The 16,546-nt window shown below is 38.9% G+C and overlaps 1 protein-coding gene across 2 annotated transcripts in view; it reads left to right on the forward strand.

Moving 5' to 3' along the window:
- The window catches only part of fstl5 (follistatin-like 5), a 147,028-nt gene that overhangs the window by 41,145 nt on the left and 89,337 nt on the right, over positions 1-16,546 (forward strand). For both annotated transcript variants that reach the window (XM_083560592.1, XM_083560593.1), the window contains exon 4: positions 10,411-10,659. In XM_083560592.1, coding sequence (XP_083416718.1) covers positions 10,411-10,659 — 249 coding nt within the window. The remainder of the gene's footprint in view (positions 1-10,410; positions 10,660-16,546) is intronic.

Raw genomic sequence — 16,546 nt, forward strand, 5'->3', positions numbered from 1 at the left:
ACAGACTTCTTTTTGAAAAAAGTGTATGTGGGACTTCTCAAAGGGGTTGACTCAATATTTTACACTGATATCAAACTTTTAAATATGAAATTAATTTATGAAAAAGGTTAAAACGTGTTTTTAATATCAAATAAAAAGCTTTACTATGACCTTTTTCTTACACAAAAATCGCATGATATAGGCTAAAGAGACGGTAAATCGAAAGAAATGTGAGAAAAGGAAACGTGCTGCCGCTGTAACCACTCGCCATTGATAAATTCTAGGCCGAGAACCAGCGCTAAAGATGACTGACGACATAAATGTGAGGCAGTTTGGGAAAACCTGTCAGATGTTGTGTTTCGAACAACTCTTTTGACTCTTCTGTCATAAATATTAAACAAAATGCCACAGAAATTTCTTTATTTTGGTTACTTTCAACATTGTATGGTCTATTTCTCTGCAAAGTTCGGTGGGCAAGGAGGCAGTTTAGCAAACAAAAGCAGGCCTCTAGGACCTAGCTAAGTAGGATTTATCACATGGAGTATGGCATGATTTGCTCACAACAAAGTAATCAGATACCCTTTCAAGGAAGTCATATCATCAACACATATATATATATATCTTGAGGGGAATTCAAGTCAAACCGCGACTTATGAATTTACAAAATTAAAGAAGAAATTTCGAGTGAAAACAGCATTTATTTTTTGACATACTCCCCTGCTACATTCTACACATATCTCAGCCTTTATCTAATGCCTAGAAAGATTTGGAATAGAAAGAATTGTCAGTTGGTCACCAGTGCTGAAATGCCGCCCTCCAAGGAACTCGTCAATTATCCCGAAAAAGGCGTTCCATGTGCTGAATGTTCACAGTAATAACTGCAGTGGGCTGGGAACACTACGATCGCGAGCGTCACTGATGGACCACGACTATCTATGAAATGTTAACACCATTCAAATGTCTTACTGCGAATAAGAGTCTCATCACCGCACACTCTGCTTGAAGTCTTCTGTGGAAATCCGCGGATTTTACGTCTTCATTTAACAAGAAACATCTCACGCTGTTCCTTAAACACACCAACACTGTTGTCTACCATCTGGACTGGCCCGTGACATGTGTGCCACCTATCAGTGATAGCCACTAACTACTGCATGTAATACTGCCACGTTAGCATTCGTTTTTCATACCTGTAAAATCAAGTCCTGGTTTGACTTGAACGCACCTTGTACAATTTCAGGACTCTTTTAGTTACTATTTTTTTTGTTTTGCATGTTTTTTTGTTCACTTGATGTGGACTTTGTTCTCATTACCATGCTTTTTGTTTTTTTGAGTCTTGTTTTCACCCCATCTGGTCATTGGTGGTCCCAAATTGTGTTCATATGTTCTTTGTTAGATCTTTAATTAGTTAGTCCATAAACACCTTCCTTATCTTGTTCATTGATTTTTTTTTTTTTTCGAATAGCCTTCTAATGCTATTTCATGGTTTCCTTACATTCTTTCTAATGTTTTCCTTATCTGATGATATATTATACTGCATAATCCTTTTGAAATTAATAATTTTTTCAGTCAGTATAAAAAAGTGAGTCGGTATAATCATTGCAAGCCTGTTATAACATGTTTTTAGACTCCTGGTTGAAGTTTTGCTAATGATTATAGGATCAGGAATAAAAATGAAATGTATAAATGAATTTTGTGTTAAAATGTCTTGAGGGAATTTCACCTTAGGGAATGAGATAAAGATGAATGATAATGATTATCAAAGAGAAAACTCATAATATCATAAACTACTGCATGACAGTTTGCCAATCATTTTTGTTCCTTTTGCTCACCAGTTTAAATCTTTTGGAACTGGATGCAAAAATTTCCAAGCCAGGTGGTGGTTTTTCCCAGGTTACTCCAATAAGGAAAGTTTTTTTAGTTTATTAATTAATTCATTTATTTGCAAGACGCTGAAAACGTGAGCTGCAGAAATAACAACTGCAGTGGGCAAGCAAAGGGTGACAACGAAGGCAATTTCTGATCTGCAAATCATTTTTTTAGAACATTTATTGTTTTAACATTTATAACTTTTGGTTGCCAAATATGAACAGATAATATATTTTATATCTAAAAGTCAGATTTTTTTTTTTCACCAAAAACATGCAGGCAATAATTCAAGTCAATTGGTATTCAGCAAATATTTGCATAGAAATCTGAAATGTTATCCCTGACATATAGAGTATTTACACAAGAAATAGCTCCTTAGAGATCCTGAGTTTGTGTAAATTCATACACAAAATGACTTAATTAATTAGTTTTAAATCATAAAAATAGCAAAAAATAACTGTGATTTTAATAAAAGATAACATTTTCAGCAATTTGGTTCTTCCACAAACTGTTACCAGAAAGTTGGAAGCACACAGTTGTGTACAATGTCTTTAGAGGCAGTAGAACTTTTCTTAACCTGAACTAGGAGACTCAAACCTTTTCCAATATGAAAATGGTCCTGTACACAAAGTTAGCTCAATGAAGATATGTTTCACACGGGTTGGTGTGGAAGTTCTTGAGTGGCCTGCTAGCTCTGACCTCAAACCTACTGAACACCTTTGGGATGAATTGGAATGCTGACTGCACCCCAGGCTTTTCTCCTAACATCACCTACATCAGTACCTCCCTTTACAAACGCCTTTGTGACTGAATGAGCACAAATCTCCACAAGCACACTCTAAAACCTAGTGGAACATCTTCCTAGAAGATTGGAGGTTATTATAATAGCAAATGGGACTAAATGTGGAATGTGATGTTCAAAAAGCTGATACAAATCTTTTGTTCAGGTGTCCACAAACATTTGTCCATATATTGTACAGATATCATGTTTACATTTGTTTGTTTGTCTGTTTCAATTACAATCAAATGTAATGAATTAGTAAAATTCTAAACAATATTCTAAACAAATTCATATTAATTGGAGAAAAGTAATGGCACCCCAAAACAGGATGAAGATGCATGTTTTATGGTAGCATCAGCTGCCTTATTATCTTGATTGGTAATTTCAGCAGATTTACCATTATCTTTACAATATAAATAAAAATAAAAATACAGCACAACGCAACATTACCGTAACTGCAAACTTTTTAGTGTTGTTATTTTCTGATTTACAATTTAATATCTAAATTATGACACCAATATAGAACCTAAACTGTGATATCTAAAAATAATGTTCTGTTGTTTGCATTGCAACATATTTCTGGTATAAATATTCTTTTCTACACATCTGCACATAGACTTGGGGATGTGTCCTGATGGATAATGAGAACGTTCTGATCTCACACTCTGATATCGAGGACACAACTGGTGGTAGAGTTTAGCTCTCTACGTTGTCTTTCATGACGAGTTTAAAGCATTTATTGCCAGTTGTTTATCCGGATTTGTTTTTGTGTTGTTGCTAGTGGGCGACGTCTTTTGGGGTTTCTTAACAGGCGGTGGTGAGCAGACCTGAAAGCTGCCTACTGTTGTTTACTACATTACCCAAAATCCCAAAGGAGGCTGTTGCCACGCTTTCAGAAAACATCAGATGGGCTGAGACTTGCATCGTGGAGAGGGATGGGGCGGGTTGTGAGGGATGAGGTTCAGAGGAGATGTAATGCTTTATATTCACACTTAGACAAAAGGATTGTTCTGTATAGTTCCACTGCAGAAAATGTAGAGGGATGGATATTTCCTCTGAGTTCTCATAAACCGGTCCATTAGTTCATAGCATTATTCACTGCATTGGATATATGCAGTGAAAGCAGGATAACTGATACGTATGCAGTATCCAATTGCTTCTGAAAGCTCTTTCTTAATGGTGTGTTTGACTTCAAGACTTTATTGCAATGACAGTTTAAACTGAGAGGGATTATTTGTACAGGAATACAATCAACCTGCAATATAAAGTCACACCATCAACAACAATTGAATAGAAACAGAATCGAACCTTCCAGTATGTGCAGTTACTGAAAAGTAAGAAATGATGTGGTGTTGTAATGGAGTCCAACACAACTCAGAATTCCTTCTACCACAATATTGAATATTTCTTATTAATAAAGTGTTTCATTAGAAGAATTTAACTTTTCTTACAACGCAGGAATTTAATAACAATTAAATTCATGATGTAATTTCCATGTTGTATTTTTATGTCCTTTTCAAATTAGTATCTATGAAAGTGAAAAGCTATTAGAACTTACATTATAGCAGCTTGTCATGTTACTGAGAAACCAGAAAAGGTGCCTTGGGAGACACAACTTTACTTCTGACTGTTACAAAATACTGATACTGGAAACTCCTTCCACTTTTAATAAATACTTAATAGCATAATTTCCGGACTATTAAACCCACCCTACAAGCCGCACTCACTGAATTTGACAAAGATTTTTATATTGAACATAACTAACCATGAAAGTCTACACTAAAACTAATGAACTTTACACAGGCTTTAACAAAAGACAGTGTCTGCTACACGGCTTGTGTCTAAACAGTAGCCTACCAAGAAAGTCATTGTTTACTGTCTTCCTCCTTCCTTTCACAACAATTTCTCTCGGGAGTTTATCTTTTGGCATCGTCGTGCGTTTAAAAATCACCGTCGGTGAAGCTTTTCTCCCGATGCCGTGCAGCTCAGAACACAGGTGAAGTGTGTTTTCATGCCCGGTTGTTTTCAGCGTGACGAATGATTCACATTTCCTGTAGACAGTCCGAGTGAGCGGCAGGTCAAACATCAGAGAAACATCATCCATATTTATGATGTGGTGCGGCCCGATTGAGTGGGAGCGCATCTGATTTAATATAAAGAGTTTCATTGGTTCACCTGAACCCGTTATGCAATTTCATTGGTCTACGGTTACGGGGCTCAGTTTTTTGGCTTGAAGTTTGTGAAACTAAGTAGCGGCTTATAGTCCGGATATATAGTCAGGTAATTAATTCTTACTATAATAATGCTAATGTTTTAAAACTGTTTTCTCATTAGTATGAGTGCATGAGCTGTTAATATCAAAACAATAACATATAACAACATGTATATTAAAACCTAATCCTACATCGAATAAATCGAAACCAATCCGAATGCAGAACTTAACAGCACTTTGGTAGACGCAGGATAACGTGATTAATTACGATTTTATGAAGCGCATGCTGTCTGCTTTTGTTTACTTAAATGATTGCACTTTAATTAGAAGCTATTAATGAGCAGTCGAAACTCAGATGCTTTTCAGAAGGAAAGCTATACATCATGGCCTTATCACGTGGGTACAGAGGCACTGATTAATATCTGCCAATTTATTTGTTAGTAAATAATGCAACTGAGTCAGGAATCTCATTGTGAAAACAAATCCAAGATACAACATCACAACAACCAAAAAGCAGTAGTTTTTAGTTTCTTCCATATTTCTTTTTAGCCTATATACAAAGCCACACACCATTATATTTAATTTAGAATATTTATATTTATTTTAGCATTTTTCTAAATTAAATATAGACATATTTACCGACTTGCATGTGAGTTAAATATGCTGGAAAGTGTTTGTCCAGATTTTTCCAGATATCCACATCAGCTAGACCTTTTTTTAAATACAGCACAGCTGCAGTGGCTAAACTGCATTACTGGAAGATTTAGAAGATGATGCCATGTGATGTCTTTGACACACCCCCTCAAAAAATAAAAGCAAACATAATGGCGTGTGTCAATAATCAAACTCTTGGCAGATGATGGAGAAAAAAAAAAATTCTTTGGAGCGAAAAAGAAGAATCACCACTCAGTTTTTGTGTTAGCCACTAGGAAGGAGGAAAAGAGGAAGAACAAGGAGGAGGTTTATGGATGTGGTGAGGGAAGACATGCAGGTAGTTGGTTTGAAAGAGGCAGATGTAGAGGACAGGGGGGTATGGAGACAGATGATCCTCTGTGGTGATCTCTAATGGGAGCAGACGAAGAAGATTTGTTGTTATGATCAATGCATTATGTACCATATGTTTTTCTTTGACCTGTACAGTGTTTCATAACTATTGCACCAAAAATATTGGTAGTTATAAATTACTTAATTTAATTAAAATGCTAAATGCACTTGTGATTAGATGCCAGCTTCTCATTATTGTCTTCGCACACATACTCTGGTAGTGACAAAAAGTAGAACCCGAGCCTAACCTAATTAGAGCAAAGAAAATTGGATCAATCGTAGAAATTGTATGTTTTTACTTAGTACTTCGTACCAGTACTTCGTCTACAGTATTATGACTTACTGACTGTATTTAGAATTTTCCTGTTGTTTTTTTCCCACAAATCACGTGACATTGTTTTGAACAAGCATTTAATTTCAGACAATAGAAATGGCAAGGCCTAAATCAAAATTTCTAGAAGTAACATCATTCACTCGCTAAAAAATCACTTGCACTAAATGGGTCATTTGTCTTTGTTGTCATTTGGCTGCAAGGTGAAGCAGTGTTTATTTTAATGGTGGTCCTTTTGCGCATCATCAACCCTGCTTCTTCTTCCTTTACATTATTGCTATACGGGATAATAAAAGATGCAGATTTAAAATATTTCATATTGACAGTTTCATGCCGTGGACCGGCTGACTTTGTCTTATATAATATAAAAACCTTATGTCACCCACAGAGTAAGTAGGAGTACATGTAGGCTGCTTTAAAGGGATGGTTTTAGTTTCCAGAACAAACTAAAACTGCTTTTAAAACAACCATTGTAAAAAAGTGCTTTATACTGTACAAATAACATTGAATTGAAATTGAATTGAACAAACAAAGCTATTATTATTAATCATATTATTTTAGCTTTCAGAACATTTTTATAAGGTAGGGCTACTCATAAAGTTCAATTATTCACTGCTTTATCCAGAGAGCACGACTGAGCGGAATCATTTCCCCTCCTTGCACAAAGAAATGGTTGCGGTTTTATGTGTCCTGCCCCCCAAAAAAAAGTAAACAAAGACTGGCCAGACTATCCAAGTGCACTGAAGGTAAAGACTGCAATTTGAAATCATGAATGTTTTTTTTAAAGGATCAGCAGAGCAGGGCTTTTAAATGGAGCTCAGATATCTGTCTGGTCTATAAAGAGATAATGAGTTAATAGCACCTGGCTGTCTGGTTGTCATGCATATTTCATCTGAAGCCTACTTGGTTTACATGCCACTGAGGTTGTGCGAACAGTTCGAGCTGTCTAAAGTCTGTATTTGACTTTTGTATTCAATCTCTCATTGCAAATGCATCTATTTGTTACATGGATAATAATCTATAGTGAGAACTTTATCAGAGTTTCAAAACAATTAAAATATTTGAGTTTAACTGTAACAAATTATAAAAAAAAAAAACCATTCTTTTTTTAATGTGAAATAAACATCAATTAACTCTCAGCATAAAAGATAGATACAGATACTGCTTTTCTTTTGCTATCAACACCACAGATTGTTCATTTTCAAATCACTCATTTACATCTGCCTCTTTCAAACCAACCACATGAATGTCTTACCTCACCATGTCCATAAACCTCCTCCTTAGCCTTCCTCTTTTCCTCCTTCCTGGGTGCTCCATCCTCAGCATTTTTCTATCAATATGTCCCTCATCTGCACATGGCCAAACTATCTCAAGCCATCCTCGTCACTTGCGATGAAAATCCATCATTCCACCTCCTGTCTTTTTGTCAAGGACATTCAGATATTGTATATGTAGTTGAAATTGCAATTAAGGCCCCCACCCAAGCCTTTTTAAATATATGTAACTTTAAATCCAACCAGGTGTGTAATTGCATTTATTTAAGTTTGAGGAGTCAAAAGAAAATGTTGAAATAACACAATCATAATATTATATAGACATTAAGTAAGAATAATGCCAAATCATATATATACTGTAGCATGTTTGGTGTTGAACAGTCAGATATTCTGGTTAAATAAAGTACTTTATACTGTAGGTGCTGAAGGGTCCCCTGGTGGTCTAGTGGTTAGGATGCGGCGCTCTCACCGCTGCGGCCCGGGTTCGATCCCTGGTCAGGGAACCAACCCCAGCCACTCTGTGCTGGTCCCAAGCCCGGATAAATGGGGAGGGTTGCGTTAGGAAGGGCATCCAGCGTAAAAACATGTGCCAAATCAAACATGCGGATGGTCCGCTGTGGCGCCCCCTAACGGGAGAAGTCGAAAGAAAGTTTATGCTGTAGGTCCTGAAATGCTTGTAGTGAGTTTGAAACTGAAAACATTTGCACCGTGCCTTTCAAAGCCTCCTCCTCTCATGAGGGCAACATAGTAAGCTTATCAGAGCTCTTAAACCAATTTTTAGAGTTTGGTTCTTTTAGATGAATCTAAAGGGAATCGGGCCTGATTGACCAGTGATCTTTAGATGAGATGGCTACCATTTCAGTAGCATTCTGTTGTTTGGTTCTTCACGGTTCAGTGATTTCCGAGCCTGTGTATTTCCCCGCCTGTCACATCTGTTTACAACTGATCAGGTTTGATGATTCCACCAGACTGGACGCTTTGCTTTCTTCCTCTCTAAAAGCCACACTGTCTTACATAAGCTAAAGGTTCTAGCGGGATCAAAGTTAATTGAACAGAAGCATTATCTGCCTAGGTGCTTTAGACACTTTCTGAACTTCTTTTAAGGGTCATCTGTCGTTACAAAATGTTCATGGTAGTTCAACATGAACCATTGTTGTGTCGTGTTATTTTGTGCTGAACATACTGAGTCCAGAGTGCTTTGTGTACTCTATTTATAACTGGTGTTGGCAATCTTTTTTTTTGTTTAGCACTTTTTCAAAATACAGCCTTTCAAAAAAATCTAGCATCTTTTTGAGATTTTAGCAACTGTCCTGCAATCAATATGGCTCTCCAGTTCACATGACAGCTGCTAGTTTTACCGGTTGAAGAAGCATGTGCTTAAAAGCCTGGGTGCTCTGACCAAGCAAAATCACTATTGTTCACAATGGCTGAGTCACCATTGTTGAGTGGAGGATAATGTACACAAACTATGTACTTGAGTTAAAGTAGAAATACACTTGGTAAATTATTACTCCAGTAAAATGTAAAAGTGCTCCCTTTAAACTTTCATTCGAGTAATAATACACAAGTATTTAAGTAATAATGCAAAAGTGTACGAGGTGGTAGCTTAGTGGTTAAGGCATTAGGTCACAATTTTAAATCCTACCACCAAGCTGCCCCTGCTGGGCCCTTGATCGAGGCCCTTAACCCTTCTCTGCTCAGTTGTAAATCACTCTGGATAAGGGCATCTGCCAAATGCCATAAATGTACAAAGTACTGATTTATTATGGCTATAATGTTCCTATGATTTTTTCGTCTGGTACTCTTGCTTGAGTTTACTCAGTTTATTAAAATCTAAGACTCTAACATAACTCTCAGAAAACCAATCTATTAATAGAATGGTATTGAGTCAAACACTGATTTATATCTATTAAAATTATCATGAGCCTAAAATCTTCTTTTCATCTATTTAAAAAAAAATAATGCAAATTAGGCCACCGGTGTTGTGGCAAATTAGAGTTAAAAGTACCTTCAATCATTTACTACTCTCATGTTATGCTTGAGTTTGAGCTGTATGTTCGTAGATACAACATCAAAAACAAGTTCAAAACAAAATGGCTTGACCACTTAAGTTTTTATCCACTCATTAAAAAAAAGGAACGTCTGATTTCGCAAAATGTAGTAAAAAATGAAATGTATGGAAGTTAAAGTAGAAGATACACAAAAACAAGCTACTTATGTACAGTAATAAATTAAATTTACTTTGTTACTGTCCACCTCTGCCATTGTTCATAACAATTACGCCTTTATTGCAATTCTTTCCAGTAGGCAAGTCAAAACCATTCTCAATCAGAATCAGGTTTATTGGCTAAGTGTGTTGACACACACAAGGAATTTAGTTCCAGCTTTTGGTGACTCTCAAAGTACAGACATAAATAAAGCACATTCAGCTTGGACTATACAAGACAAAACAGACAAGACAAGACAAAAACAGACAATGTGAGACAATGTAGACAGTATGAGTATTAAATATGGATACAGATTATATGACAGATCAGTAATGTACATAAAGTGCGAGAGTTCATGGTAGTGCAAATGACAGTATTGTTTGTCAGGTATGATAAAGCGTTTACTTTAGAACTTTGTACAATATACAGCAGCAATAGTGTGTGTAACGTACGGATAATGTGATGACTGACAGTTCAGTGCAGTGCTTATAGATATGAAGCGGGGGATATAATTAAAAACTTATTACGGCTCACCCTTTCCAACTACAAATAAATGAAAGAAATCCACTTTATTCCCAATCAACAACAAAAAAACATGCTAAATTCATTTCAAGCATTTTGCATATAACTCTAATATTTAATGAATATGCAAGAGATATCTGCTGATTTTGCCAAGTATCAACACAAACAAATCACAATATTTTTTTTCTCTGCAGGCTTGTATGGTCATAACAGCTTCCCCAACGCCTGTGAGCATAAGTACTGTGGTCTGGGGAAGCACTGTGTGGTGGACCATACAACCGGTCAGGGAGAGTGCCAGTGTCTGGAGCTCTGCAAGCCGCACTACAAACCTGTATGTGGATCTAATGGGAAACTCTACCAGAACCATTGCGAGCTGCACCGAGCCTCGTGTCTGGCCCGTCAAAGAATCACCATTGTACACAGTGAAGAATGCTTCTACAAAGGTAAGGAAGAAAAGTCCATATGCAAATCAAAGTGTGTATGTAATTAGTGTGTGGAGTTCTTTAAAGTGTTGGTTGTCAATGTATAGGTCAATCATGTTCAAATCACAGATACAGCTGGCAGATTTCAGGATGTTCTCGACTAACAGTAATCAAGGTGTGAATGAAAGAAATTTTGAAGAAAGAAGTCGAGGATGAGTAGAACGTGGGAGGAGTTGGAAAGATCACGTATTGAAAGCGTCTTATTGCCGTAATCCTTTCAATCTGCCGCTTCTGTCACGCTCATTCACGCTTTGCCAAATCACATTTGATCTGTTTCACAGTGTGGATGACATCTGTTCTGCTCATTAGGCCGCATATAACAGATTCTAATTATTCATCATCTTCCAAGAGTTTGTTTTAGCTGTAGACATTACGCCGCACTACGCCGGTACACAGTATTTACTTGGATTTGTCTCAAAACAGTGATCACTTTTCTCTAGGTTCATTTCTTTCCTGTTTCTTTCTTTCAACAGCAATTGAAAACAACGAATAGAAACAACCCACACTAATTGTGCAAAAGCGTAACATGGGAAACTCAAGTTGCTGTTGCTAAGTTCTGGGAAACAGACAAAAATACAGACCAAAACAAATAGGAGGACTTTCTAACAGTAATATACTTTTGACAAGTTCATTAATTAATCGTTTTTCTTTTGGCGCAACGGCTGATGCTCTGGGTCACTGATTAGAAGGTTGAGGGTTAAAGATTCACCACAGCCAAGCTGTTAGTGTTGGGTTCTTTGAGCAAACTATTGAACCATATCTGCTCATGGGGCATTGTATCATAACTGACCGTGCACCTAACCCTAACCTCCTAATTAGCTGAAATATACGAAGGAAAGAATTTCACTATAAAATGTCATAATATATTGAGCAAATAATGAACCCTTCATCTTTTACTTTCTAACCTTGCCTCAAAAGGTTTCTTCTTCTTCTTCTTTCGGCTGCTCCCATTAGGGGTCGCCACAGCGGATCATCCGTCTCCATACCACCCTGTCCTCTATATCTGCCTCTTTTACACCAACTACCTGCATGTCTTCCCTCACCACATCCATGAACCTCCTCCTTGGCCTTCCTCTTTTCCTCCTACCTGGTGGCTCCATCTTCAGCATTTTTCTACCAATATAATTCATGTCCCTTCTCTGCACATGTCCAAACCATCTCAATCTCGCCTCCCTCACCTTGTCACCAAAACATCCTACATGTGCTGTCCCTCTAATAAACTCATTTCTAATCTTGTCCATCCTCGTCACTCCCAACGAAAACCTCAACATCTTCAGCTCCGCTACCTCCAGCTCCACCTCCTGTTTTTTACTCAATGCCACTGTCTCTAATCCATACAACATCGCAGGTCTCACCACAGTCCTATAAACTTTCCCTTTCATTCTTGCAGATACTCTTCTATCACAAATCACTCCTGTCACTCTTCTCCACCCACTCCACCCTGCCTGCACTCTTTTCTTTACTTCCCTAACACACTCTCCATTACTTTGCACTGTTGACCCCAGGTACCTGAACTCCTCCACCTTCTCCACCTCTTCTCCCTGCAACCGCATCACTCCACTGCCCTCCCTCTCATTCACACACATGTACTCTGTCTTACTCCTACTGACTTTCATTCCCCTTCTCTCCAGCGCATATCTCCACCTTTTCAGGCTCTTCTCAACCTGCTCTCTACTCTCACCACAAATCACAATATCATCTGCAAACATCATAGTCCAGGGAGACTCCTGTCTGACCTCGTCCGTCAACCTGTCCATCACCACTGCAAACAGGAAAGGGCTCAGGGCCGATCCTTGATGCAGTCCAACCTTCACCCTGAACCAGTCTGTCGTACCTACTGCACACTTTACTGCCGTCACACTGTCCTCATACATGTCCTGCACCACCCTCACATACTTCTCTGACACACCTGACTTCCTCATACAATACCACAACTCCTCTCTCGGCACCCTGTCGTACGCTTTCTCTAAATCCACAAATACACAATGCAGCTCCTTCTGTCCTTCTCTATACTTCTCCATCAACATCCTCAAAGCAAATAAGGCATCTGTGGTGCTCTTCCTCGGCATGAAACCATACTGTTGCTCACAGATGGTCACCTCTTCTCTCAGCCTGGCTTCCACTACTCTTTCCCATAACTTCATGGTGTGACTGATCAACTTAATTCCCCTGTAGTTACTGCAGGTCTGCACATCTCCCTTATGCTTAAAGATCGGTACCAGCACACTCCTTCTCCATTCCTCAGGCATCCTCTCCCCTTCCAGAATCCTGTTAAACAATCTGATTAAAAACTCCACTGCCATCTCTCCTAAACATCTCCACGCTTCTACCGGTATGTCATCTGGTCCAACCGACTTTCCATTCTTCATCCTCTTAATCGCTGCTCTCACTTCCTCCTTACTAATCCTATCTACATCCTGCTTCACCAACTCCACATCCTCCAACCTTCTCTCTCTCAGAATTTCCTCATTCATCAGCTGCTCAAAATACTCCCTCCATCTTCTCAACACACTCTCCTCACTAGTCAACACATTTCCCTCTCCATCCTTTATTGCTCTAACTTGCAGTACATCCTTCCCAGCTCGGTCCCTCTGCTTGGCCAAATCGGTATAAATCCTTTTCTCCTTCCTTAGTGTCCAACCTCTTATACAGTTCCTCATATGCCTTTTCCTTGGCTTTCGCCACATCCCTTTTAACCTGCTGCCGCATCTCCTTGTACTCCTGCCTACTCTTCTCATCACTCTGTCGATCCCACTTCTGTTTTGCCAATCTCTTTCCCCTAATGCTCTCCTGCACTTCCTCATTCCACCACCACGTCTCCTTGTCTTGCTTTCTATTTCCAGATGTCACACCAAGTACTTTTCTAGCTGCCTCCCTCATCACTCCTGCAGTAGTTGCCCAATCATCCGGCACCTCTTCACCACCACCAAGCCCCTGTCTGACCTCTTCCCTGAACCTCACACTACACTCTTCCTCCTTCAGTTTCCACCATCTTATTCTTCTTTCAAACCTTACTTTCCTCCTCTTCTTCTTCGCCTCCAAAACCATCCTACAGACCACCATCCGATGCTGTCTAGCTACACTGTCCCCCGCCAACACCTTACAGTCTCCAATCTCCTTCAGGCTGCATCTCCTACACAGAAGATAATCCACCTGTGTGCACCTTCCTCCACTCTTATACGTCACCCTATGATCCTCCTTCTTCTTAAAATACGTGTTCACCACTGCCATTTCCATCCTTTTAGCAAAATCTACCACCATCTGCCCTTCCACATTCCTCTCCTTAAAACCATACCTACCCATCACCTCCTCATCACCTCTGTTCCCTTCACCTACATGCCCATTAAAGTCTGCCCCAATCACCAATCGTTCTTTCCTAGGTACACCATATACCACTTCATCTAATTCACTCCAGAATCTTTCTTTCTCCTCCATCTCACAGCCAACTTGTGGAGCATAGGCACTGATGACATTTATCATCATCCCTTCAACTTCCACCTTCACGATCATCACCCTATCAGAAACTCTCTTCACCTCCACTACACTCTTACTGTACGCTTCCTTCAGAATCACCCCTACACCATTTCTCTTTCCATCCACACCATGATAAAACAGTTTAAACCCACCTCCAATGTTCCTGGTCTTACTCCCTTTCCACTTGGTCTCCTGAACACACAACACATCTACCTTTCTCCTCTCCATCATATCAGCTATCTCTCTCCCTTTACCCGTCATAGTACCAACATTTAAAGTACCAACCCGAACCTCTACTCTCCTACACTGCTCCTTTTCCTGCCGTCTCTGTAGACGCCTTCCTCCTCTCCTTCTCCTCCTTCTCCTCCTTCGGCCAACAGTAGCCCAATTTCCACCGGTACCCTGTCGGCTAACGATACCTGTGGCGGTCGTTGTTAACCCGGGCCTCGACCGATCCGGTATGAAATTCTCATTTGTGATCCGCATATTTGATTTGGCACATGTTTTACGCTGGATGCCCTTCCTAACGCAACCCTCCCCATTTACCCGGGCTTGGGACCGGCACTAAGAGTACACTGGCTTGTGCCCCCCTAATGGCTGGGTTTTGCCTCAAAAGGTTTATTAGCCATTTTTAGAAAATCAGCAGTAAAAACTGCCTTAATTTGACCGTCTCTTGGTGCTCATAGTTTATTGATTTTCTAGGTGTAGAAGCTATGTATAGTATTCCTCTAGACATTATTAACATAATAAACATTTCATTCTTTATACTAAGTCCAGTGGCAGAACTAAGTCCAGCAAAGCAAGATAACTTTAGCTAACTCACCAAAACATTGGTTAATATATTTACTGTATGTTAAACTGTAGATGAAAACTGATTACAGGAAAGGACTCGTGAGTCGGAAAGTGAAAAAAAACGCTCCATATGATTGGTCAGAGGCATTGTTCGAGCCAGTTGTTTGGACCATATTGTTTGGAACACATTTTGCTGAATGTAAAGCATACGTACAGTTTATTGACAAATTGTCTGTATCTTGCTAAAGTGAACATAGCGGGAGCTAAGTGTGATGTTCTCAGTCATGACTGTCACATTTTGATCAGATTGTTGGCATAGCAAAATAGAATAAGCCTCGATATATCAATTGAATGAATGTCTTAATTGAAAAAGAGGCAAGCGCTTATTGATGAAATTTGCCATAGTTTTAAAATAGAGGTATATACACAGACCAGACATAACATTACCAACACAATGTTAAGTCAGTGGTCATAATGTTCTGCATGATCAGTGGCCATAAATGTATGGCAGGTTGGTGCATATATTTTTACTTGCTAGGATGCACTTTTTTTGCAGTCAAAAAAGACAATAAAGGCAGTAAATGTGACCCATAGAAGTTTTCTCAGCCTATTGCTTCCTAGACACAATCTACATTTCGATTATTTATTTCATAATGACATCTACGAGCGATTTCACTGTGGCAGATGAGGGCAGAATTGTAGCAGGTTGCTCAGAGTTCAGAGTGCCAAGTGTTCTGAGAAAATGGCTGTTTGTGCTTGAGCCTAGCTTTGATGGAAACATCAAGAGGCAGCCTTTTTATCTATACACTGGCCCTCTTATCTCTCTGAGAAGCTGAAGATATAGAGGCAGGGTGGGGGGTGGCTCAGGCTACGGATAGGTTTGTAGGGCTATAAATCTGAATGGGAAGCAGTGCATGATCCAAAAAAAAAACCCTTCTTTCCAATCGCTCTCATTTGATTAAAAGATTGGTTATAATGTGTGCAGGTTTAAAGAAGACTGGAAACTAAGTGGCACTCGAAGTCACGTGTTTTTCTTTTGCAGAATATTTGTTGCACTTGACTGATTAAATAGTGAGAATTATTTGCAGCACAATTGTTAAAAACCAACTTATGCAGAACCGGACGGTTTTCTTTTTTCTTTCGGGTCCTTTTTATACTTTCCATCTGTCTTCGGTCATTTTTTAATTGCACTCATTGTTGGCGAATATCGAGCATCGTTCAATATATATACTGTATAAATCCGAGCACCTGGACTGCTGCTTTATTTTATATTGAAACAATTATTCTGCAGTAATTACTATGACCTGACAAAGCAAAAGTAGCACCCACAATACAGTGTTTAAACCCTGCAACATATGTAGATGTGCTAAATGCCAGATGATCGCGGTATCTTGGAGCTCCAAAAGGAAAATTGTTGCACATATTTGTAACTTGCCAGATAAAAGAGCGTAGACTGTTGCCCATGGGGATGCAGGCTTTGGCATTAGCATTAGCGTTTGGATAAAATAAAGGTACAAGCTGTTACGCTGGCAAAGTGAACTGTAAACACAATATTAGCTAAAATGTGTTCTTGGCAAGCACA

The sequence above is a fragment of the Silurus aristotelis genome (assembly GCF_946808225.1).
Source record: "Silurus aristotelis genome assembly, chromosome: 14".
NCBI lineage: Eukaryota > Metazoa > Chordata > Actinopteri > Siluriformes > Siluridae > Silurus > Silurus aristotelis.